The 9,843-nt window shown below is 38.5% G+C and overlaps 1 protein-coding gene and 1 pseudogene across 2 annotated transcripts; both read right to left on the bottom strand.

The window, feature by feature from the left end:
• Positions 1 to 826: 826 nt before the first annotated feature.
• On the bottom strand, positions 827 to 2,923 carry LOC147479906 (protein NRT1/ PTR FAMILY 7.1 pseudogene; annotated as a pseudogene). Its single transcript, XR_015205415.1, has 3 exons — positions 2,855 to 2,923; positions 2,192 to 2,754; positions 827 to 1,838 (listed from the first exon to the last, which is right to left on the bottom strand). The product of XR_015205415.1 is annotated as a protein NRT1/ PTR FAMILY 7.1 pseudogene (transcript).
• A 1,908-nt stretch (positions 2,924 to 4,831) lies between these two features.
• LOC147479907 (uncharacterized) lies at positions 4,832 to 9,589 on the bottom strand. Its single transcript, XM_086578299.1, has 4 exons — positions 9,517 to 9,589; positions 9,359 to 9,430; positions 9,005 to 9,283; positions 4,832 to 5,286 (listed from the first exon to the last, which is right to left on the bottom strand). Exons 1-4 carry the CDS (start codon positions 9,565 to 9,567, stop codon positions 4,999 to 5,001), a joined length of 690 nt encoding a protein of 229 aa, XP_086434425.1. The 5' UTR covers positions 9,568 to 9,589; the 3' UTR covers positions 4,832 to 4,998.
• Positions 9,590 to 9,843: the final 254 nt, after the last annotated feature.

Consider the following 9,843-nt stretch of genomic DNA (forward strand, 5'->3'; position numbering starts at 1 on the left):
TCTTGAATTTGAATTTAATACTTGAAACAAGAAAGTCCCTTCTTGCCTTTTCTTAAGAACCCATCTACTTTCCTACCTTGACTTTTATGGCTTCAAAATAAGTTCTTCAAAATTTGATGTTGGCGTCACGGTTTTTTTTTTCATTTTTTGGGTGAATGATATCCACTTTGTTAAAAATAGAATTACATATATATATTCTGAAAATAAACAAAATATGAAAATAAACTGTTAAAATATATTTGTGAAAGCATATTTTAAATAAATTTATTTATCATTTATTTTTTTTTCGATAATCCATCTCTTCTCCTCAAATATAATATATATTTTGTTTAACAAGAAATCAAGTTAGTGTTTAAAATAGATAGCATGAGTAAAATTGTCCGAATGATTTATATTCAAACCTTCGTGAGCTGTGTTATTTTAACAAAAACAAACATGTTTTTAGAATTCAAAGAATCAAGATTTAGCATTTAGGAGGATGAGCCATTCAAAGATTCAAAGATTCATAGGCTCAGAAAAACAAACGACCCCTAAGTCGAGACTAATACAAAATTAATCTTAAATGTGCAAAAGAAAGAAAGATGGAAGAAATTATAGTTGCAATTCGTATTTCGATCTCATCATTTATTAAAAATTATACTTGATGTTGATGGTTGCAATTTATCTTCATATGTGCAAAGGCATGATGAATTGCAAATTTTCATTAAAATTTGCTTTTTAATTGCCTTTTTCTCTAGACGATTTTAAGTATCGCCTCGTCACTCATAAGCTATTTTCCATAAGATTAAATAAGTGAAAGCTATTGAAAAGTAAACAATCAACTCTATGAAACCTAACCACCATTGCACTTGGACTGCTAAGTAATGAGAATGTACAGATGAAACTTAAATTTTTCTCAGATCTATAAACTTGGGATATAAAACTTATTAAACTAGTACCACCCTTAAATATGAGAGAGAGAGTTCAAAGGCTAAACTATACTCTCCTCAAAATGTCATCAAGTTGATCTTCCATCTCATCTCCCTTCTCACTCTCGAGATTGATGCATTTGTACCATTTTGCACAGAACAAATAGGCGACAAAGTCAACGGCTGCTAATGCAGAAATGAGGAAGTAGAACCTGTCCAAATGACCAAAGTTGAGGTTAATAGGAATCCAACCTGGACTATCACCTCTAGCAGTTACAGCCACTACCATGTTCACTAGCATGCTACTTGCATAATTTCCCAAAGAAATAGAAGTCATGCATAGTGAACTACCAAAACTTTTAAGTCCATCTGGAGCTTGTGTGTTGAAAAAATCCAACTGAGCCACATACATGAACACCTCTGATGCTCCAACCAAGATGTATTGTGGTATTTGCCAAAACACGCTTAAAGAACTCGACTCAACTCCAGGGATTGCATGTTTGCGTCTTTCTATTTCAGTGATTCCAGCTGCTACCATCGCTAACATCCCAATAAAAAGTCCAATCCCCATTCTTTGGAGCTCAGTTAAACCTTTTGGGTTACCAGTTAATTTGCCAGTGACTGGTATAAGAAGTTGGCGATAGACTAATGTGAAGATTAGGACACTCATAATGTCAAAAGCTGACATACTTGCTGCCGGGAGACGGAAATTGCCAAACTTACATTTCATGACATCTCCTTGCTCGAACTAACAGTGAAGCCATTTGAGTAAAGATCACGGAATAAATTATAGTGCATAACCATATGGGTAGAATTTTCATAATGCATTTCACCTCTTCTACTTGAGTTATGGTGCACAACCTCCATGGGTCAAATGGTGTTTGTCTATGTAACTCTGGTTCTGTCATTGTTGCTGCCTTGTCCAAGAACCTGAAACAGTATGAAAAATCAAACAATTCATGATAATAGTATAACTGCATAACTAAATTCCAAATTAAATTTAACTCCACATAAAAAATGTGAAACGAGATTTTGTTTTCCTATCATTTTTTAATCCGATAACCAAATTATCATACATTCCTGTTCTTGCTCCTCCACTTTAATTTTCATAAATGGTCTGCTGTGTTTAACACATGCAGGAGTATTACACAGCAGACCATTTAGCTTATATCTATCTCTTATTTAGCTTATATCCATTTTGCTTAATTTACAATGCAGGAGCAGAAGTATTACACATGCAGGAGTACGTATTATTTAGCTTATATCTATCTCTTCACTCTTACCTGAAATCTTCACTATGCAAGATCTTCCTGCTCCCTCTGATTGAAGATTCAGAACCTTCCACCTCATAAAGCTTTACTCCACCAGAAGGGACAGTAACATTCCATTTCTTAAAAGTTGCAACAAACACTTGAGCAACACGCGTCAGCGGATTGCCACATGGCTTTAAGTATCTGTATCCATGTGTTCCAAAACAAAAGAGAAGAATACCTATTGCAGCTGCTGCAGCTGATGCCCAGAATCCCATTACCCAGTGTCCTCTATCCTCAAAATACACTAATATAGTGTTTGAGAATAAGGAACCAGCATTCAGTGCAAAGTAAAAATAACAAAAGAATGCTGTTTTTGAGTGCCCTTGTATAGGATCAGCTTCATTGAATTGATCTGCTCCAAATGTTGCGATTGTTGGTTGATAACCACCATATCCCAATGCTATTAGATATATTGAGATGTAAAATATGCTATTACCCACTAAAGACGTTGGAGTGCACTGCAAAAATCCATCCCCACAACCGTTTGGCTTAATCAAGACCAACCAAGACGAGAAGGACAACAGCACCAAACCCTATATCCAACATGGCTATGTTAGTGAACGAATACAACAACACAATCAAGATAAAGCAATTATATTAGCCGCTGTCCTATTCACTTGAAATAGAAATAACCAAAATTGTTTGGTTCAAAATATCAAGATCAACTTGCGTTTTATCACAATCTTTTGAACCATCAACCATGGATCGAGTACAGATAATTACCAGAAGAAATATTAGCTGAAAAATTATACACGTCAAATATCGTCCCCAATACGAATCACTAAGGAATGCTCCCACCAATGAAAATAAATAAACGGTTCCAGTCCACTTGCTGACACTGTTAGCAGCCTCAGCATTATCATAATGAAGCACCTTTGTAAGGAACAAAACCAAATTCACTGCAACACCAAAAAAAGCAAGTGTTGCTAGGCTTTGGTTCACTGTAACAAGAAAATTAAAATTGTTAATACAAGGACTGCAATTACAGAATGCCAATATATATAGACAATCAAATGATACTGAGCTCATCTATATTTTTCTTCCTGCGAAAGTTTTTGGGGTAGAATTGTGATAAATACCTAAGAGTAGGTTTGCTGATTTCCATCCCCCTTTGGTGGTTGTGAGAGACTTCAACTCCCCTTCATTCTCGACGGGACCCTTGTTCACATCTTCAACCTTTGACAAAATAAATTTCTGTAAAGTTAATTTGTATGTAAACAGAAATGCAAAAAACTTATTTAACTCAGGTTTGCATACCAAGAAGGAGTATATCACATTCAACCAAGACATAACTCAAGCACCATGGGCTAATTAATGCCATGCTAGTTGAACGAGCAGAGTGGAAAAGGGCATTCAGTTTATACTCTGAAGTCTGAACCACTTATTCATATTATTAGCTGAATAAAAACTCCGAAAAACTCAATAGCTAGGCTTGCATCAAATGAACATAAATAAACAACCAATTACGTATTCTTTTGTTGGTTAATTTACGGGTCAACACATGAATGGAGAAACATTTGTAAAGAAAGTTGTACATATTATCTAACCTGTGGGCCAATGCCGATCAACTCCAGAGCCATACTTGCTATTACTGTCTACTAATCTGCAAAATATGCAATATTAATCAGTAAAGACTATTAAGATTCATCGGGTGGATGCTCAGCCTACTTCCACAAGCAGAAAGGTTGCATGTTCGCACACAATAATTCAAACCTAGCCTGTGAGCGCCAAGCCACAATGGAGCAACCTTATCGGTACGCCAAGGCCCGCTTTTCTTTGGGATATGACATTCCATTACTCCGGCCGGACAAATTAATTTAAGTTGAATTTGCTCTACAAACTCAAATTTTGTCTGACTCAAAACTTTGGTGAGTAAAGAAGGGCTTTGCCACACTACAAAATAATCGACATTTGACGACGGACAAAAACCGTCGTTGTAGACCTACCCCGACGGATCAAAACCGTCCGTAAGCCGTCCTAATTTCCTCTGTCGCCATTGCTTTAGTTATGGACAAAATCCGTCAGCAGAGTCCGTCGGTATAGATTATCTATGCCGACGGTTATGTGTGGGATTGGATCCGTCGTTGTAGGTGCCCTTTGGCGACGGTTATGTGTGGGATTGTATCCGTCACTGTAGGTGACCTTTGGCGACGGTTTTGTGTGGGATTGTATCCGTCACTGTAGGTGACCTTTGGCGACGGTTTTGTGTGGGATTGTATCCGTCACTGTAGGTGACCTTTGGCGACGGTTTTGTGTGGGATTGTATCCGTCACTGTAGGTGACCTTTGGCGACGGTTTTGTGTGGGATTATATCCGTCATTGTAGGTGGGTTTGGTGTGGGATTTTATCTGTCGTTGTATGGTACTTGGGCTACGAATTTTGTCCGTCGGATTTTTATTTTTTTAAATTTTTTTTAAAATACTCATATTTTGCTAATTCAATCCATGTTTACCAAAATCCTACATTTGAATCCATACACAACTGTCTAGCATGAACTCATGGGTATCAACATATATATATATATATATAACTTGTGTTCAGAACATAAAAAAGATGTTCAATTCAATTCTCTTCTTACAAAATAAGTTCACGCCCTGAACTTAAAAGAGATCGAATTCAGTCTAGCAAATAAAACCATATTCGTGCGATCACTTAAGTACCTATCGAGTTCACATCCTCCACCACGTCAATTTAATTTCTTAAAATGTGGCAAAAGAAGTCAAAATAAAAGATCACTAACTACTAGTTTTAGACAAAAGAGAAGTTGAATAAACACTTCAAGAAGATGAACTGCGAGATGCAAACACCAAGAACTCTTTAGGCCAGATGACAGCTCCTTGCACAACTTGACCAAGTGTTCTTTGCCATGCATTGTGAGGGAAAGGCAGGATAGCATCAGGCCTACGCACGACCTGAACATAAACTTTGAAGTTCCCTTCTTCTAAAGTCCTTTCACCATACTCTGTGTTAGGGTCGATGTCTTGCACAACGCCTCTAGCAACAAGTTCAAGCGGCCAACCTCCACGCAACTCACAGTCTTTGCCAATATAGTAGGCATTTTCCAGCTGAAAAGAAAACATTTTAATTAATAAAGATTTCACGTTAAAACAATACATACACGCAAAGACATATTAAACTAGACCACTAGCTAGACCACCCACCCACCCACACCTCAAGTTATCAAGTTGATGAAGCTCATAATACTCTAATCAACATTTGAAAATTACTTCTATATAACACGCCACAGGACTACGAAATAGTATATACCTAGAAGTACATCAACAAATAACAATAAGGACCAACGTACTGCATGTTCTATGCACCCCTACAAACCCATTTCCTAACTCAATCAATGTGTGTAAATCAAGACATAAATGTTAAGAGGCCCAAAAGCCTCTCACAAAGAAATCAGTGGCAGCAAGATATTCAAACACAAATTGAACCAGAATATTTACTAAAAAGTTGCTTGTATCCATAGAAAATATGATGTAACATAGATAACACTAAAAAAAACAAAGTGCACGTCAGTCCTCTTAGACTCCACCATTAATGCGGGCACACAGACACTTGCACATACCTAACAGACACAACAAACAAACACAAAGACAGATACTTAGAAATGCTTCGACTAATTAATGTTCATCATTGCTTTTCTTTGAGCCAAATGATTTCCTGTACTCTGCTGACCCAGCAGAGAACAATACTTACTCTAGTTTCTTACATGTTCATCTTATCAAATAAGGTTAGCCACCTAAATCCAGTTGCTACACTTCCAACTATAACAGTAAGAATCTGGCTAGCGACTACTGCCCACATTGACCAATCATAATTAGAACTTCCAGGGCAAAATTTCACTAAGTTAGGCTAATTGGTCTTCTGGGCTGGGCAATGATGTTGTGAGATCTAAAGGGATTTTTTGCTGCTACTGAAAGCAGAGTCAGCAGAACTGAATGGAGAGAAAATAACATGCATGGAAACCATCTCTTCCTACTAGGAATTCCAGATACAATGTCATAAAGCATAAAGAACAAACATACCAAGATCCTGCTTCTATGTATAAGCCAATGACAAGCAAGGGAGCTGAGTATTTCAAGACTATCCATGGTTCCATTTTTGCAGCTACCGTTTGCCATTGTTTCTTCTGTCTCAACTTTCAGGAGTCTAAAGTGGTGAGAATGAGATCAGACAACCCCGCTGCAATAAACAGGACCTTGCAAAGTTGGCAGGCAATTACAACTACAGCCACACATTTATGTGCTCAACTATCGTTTTCTCCTTTGCCTTTTTGTTGACTTTTACTAGGCTCCACAGTCCACACTTTGAATGGTCTAAATTCTAAACCGAGCACAAGACTTTGTTAGTCAATGGCTTCTGACTCATAAGTAATTTACTGACTTATAACGGATGAAGATGAGAATAGCCCTTTGCATTTGACTCTCCTTAGTGGTTCTATTTTGATAGTTACGTAAGGAGACTTTCTGCGGTCAACAGAAAGAAGAGCCTCAGCTGTTGGTGGGTGGACGTATGATATTGCCTCCAAGATAGTATTTTATAAATCCAAATCGCGCGATAAAAGATCTTCATGTGTGATTATAGTCAAGCGCTGATACATTTAAAGCGCATGGTTCAGACATGCAATTCCTAGGTCGACTATTCATTTCGTTCTATGACTTCAGTATCACCACTCCTTATTCTGCTGAGGTCGATCTTACTAAGATTTAGTTCACTATTAGTGTTGAGGTTTGAAGCTCGACATAATAGGTTAGGTGGATGCGGATTCTAGGATTCAGCTTCTCGCCTGGGATTCTAGGATTCAGCTTCTGCGTCTAAGATTTAGTCGCAACACCAGGTTTTTTGTCACGGCTTGCTTGAGGATGGTCGTAGATCAGAAGGGATCAACGCTACCTCCTCCTACATCAGATAGGCGGTAAAATGCTCTCTTTGTTGGCCTAGGAGTGAATTCAACCATAGCAAGGTCTATAGTTTCGCTTAAACGAAAGTACAAAATGAGATATGATGGAACTCTCTATTCATCCAAGCTATGACTCACTAAGTTAAGATCTAGTACACTACACATGGAAAGATTACTTAACTTAGTCACTTGAGCTAAACTAGAACCAGTTCAATCATTTCCTTAGCTAGCTGCTCTAACTCTAAGACTAACTGCATAGAGTGAAAGCTGTCAACCAGAACTTCCTTGATTTCAAGAGGTGCAAGGACTGGGAGTCAAAAGGCACGGGGAAGCGCACTACCAATACTTTCTATAATCTATAAATCCTTAGTTGTTTCAGCTCTCCTATATGGGAAATCTAGTGCACCAAATGGAAGACTCAGATAATTGAGAGTTGGACTCTAGCAAATTAGATAACTCAAATGAAAGGAAAAAGAACTCCTGACTTAATGGCACTCTGTAAAGTGGCCTATCGAACTCCACGATAGGCTACTACTCTTATATAGGAGAATTCATCAAGTAGAAAAATCCATAAGGAAAGGGTAGCTCGCAACAAAAATAGCTGCACATTATCGGCCGGTGCAGGATGTATGCCTTGTAGGGGGTATTCGCTCTGGGTTCTTTCTTTCTTCAACTAGAAAGAAAGTATTCGAAGCCAATCAATCTCTCAATTGAATTGCTAAGGAAAGCTGCTCTGCGCCCCCTTCATACTCCTATGGATTTCAGCCGATCCCTTTTTGGTAGACCAGTCCTACCCACTTAAGAGTCGCCCAGGGGGCGTGTTTTGAAGGACCAACAAGACTAGCTTCTCGGCTGATAGATGGGATCATCTGCCTTCATTAACAGCCAAAGTCGGCGGTCAGGGCATACTTGCTCGTGGACATGTAGGGAAAGACTGAGAGAAAGTAATGGGAAGGAGACAGACATGCCACCGCCAACCCTCTTCTCGTACCGAACCCGGGGCATGAAGTTAAGGAGTGTGGGAGCGCTATCGTGAGTCTCCTGAGAAGCCCTGCCAACAGATATATCAGTTGTTGTGCCCTCAGTGAAGGACCAATCTTCTGCTTTCTGTTTAAAAGATCAATCCAATTCGTGTACGTAGTTCTTCCCTAAGTAAGGATAGACCAATGAAAGCACCCGTACACACACACATGCCAAGACCAATGCGTATCTCTTAGCGACGGCTATGCCACCTCTCGTCCATAACAATGTTTTTTGCGCACTAGGTCAACAGGAAGTAGAGAGAAGCATGGGGAGTCGACTGAAAGCCTGGTCCAATGGAGTTCTATGGTTTTGCGAGGTTTTTCCGGTAGAGCACAGGGGGCTTGGGGGCATCCCCATGGTAGCACTGAGTCTTGTTATATCTGTCCATGGAATCCTTCCCCTTGAGCAGATCAGACCTGTTTTGGATGCCCTGGAAAAACAAGGTCTAAACCCTAAACCCAACTCACAAAAACAAGAAAATGAGCTGCCAACTGAAAACTAGGGAAATTGCACTTAGAGCAATTGAGACTTTCTGCTTCTCCTCAAGAAGTTCCCTAATGATCCTTGTAGATTATGGTTTTCTCGATAGACTTCTTGTTTTATTACAAAGCAGTGAAGTTTCAATTCAAGAATTACGATTTCAGTGTTGACAGAATTTCAGTGTTGGCAAAAGGAACAGAAGGAGCTACCTTTTATCATGTGAAACAAAATGGAAAGAGTAAATAACAAAGCTATAGAAAGACAAGGAAAGAGAAGGGCAATGATATTGTCTATAAACAGAGAAAGTTATTAACTAACTAAGACTCTAGAAAGCTATTAACTAAAAAGAAAAGCAACATGATAGTTACCGGAGCGGTACTATGATGACTGGCACGAGAATGTGGCGATGGAACATTGTCGTTGAAAGCTCCCCTTTGGCTCATAAACATGCCTCTAACCTCTTCCATGTGCCTCGACATTTTAGCATCCATATTCGCTTCCATAGTCTCCATCCTCCTCTCAAGGAGACTATTTGCCTCCATCAAGCCATCATTCTTTTTCATCAAAGAGTCTCCCTTTCGCAGTACAGTTTTACAAACCCCTGTACCTAGACCTCGGTAACGACCTCTTTTATCTGGCCCAACCACCTGTTTTCATTGAGCAATTTATAACATGTACAAAAACAAAAATAAATATTTATCATGATATTAAAACAACTATACCGTAGCAATTGCGTCTTCAGACAAATCATATTGTAACTCTGGATGCTCAGAGATGTGATTCTTAATCGAATTCTGTTAATATTACAAAAATAAGATTAAAGTCATTCATTTTAAACTAAAGATGTGTATATAAGCTAAATACATACTAAAACACTAACCAATACTTCCTGGCTTTGCGGAACAGTTTCCTTTGGTTTATGAATAAGCATATAGGAGTCTGCCCTTGTAATCTCTGATTCGGGGAATACCTTTCTCCAAAGCTAGCTTGTTCCGAGCTACAGCAATTGAAGTTCTGCCAAGAGATGAAGGCATGATCTGTTGCTTCATGATTCATTTTGTTCCTTTCACTCATGGCCTACATATTTAAAGCAATGTCAAATCAAACTAACATGAAGCACTATCTATTAAAACATTGACACATACCTTAAACTTATCTGTATTGCAATAATCAACAAATTTGTGCCAATCCTCCAAGGGAATATTAC

This window comes from Coptis chinensis, chromosome 8 (assembly GCF_015680905.1).
Source record: "Coptis chinensis isolate HL-2020 chromosome 8, ASM1568090v1, whole genome shotgun sequence".
NCBI classification, from domain to species: Eukaryota; Viridiplantae; Streptophyta; class Magnoliopsida; order Ranunculales; family Ranunculaceae; genus Coptis; species Coptis chinensis.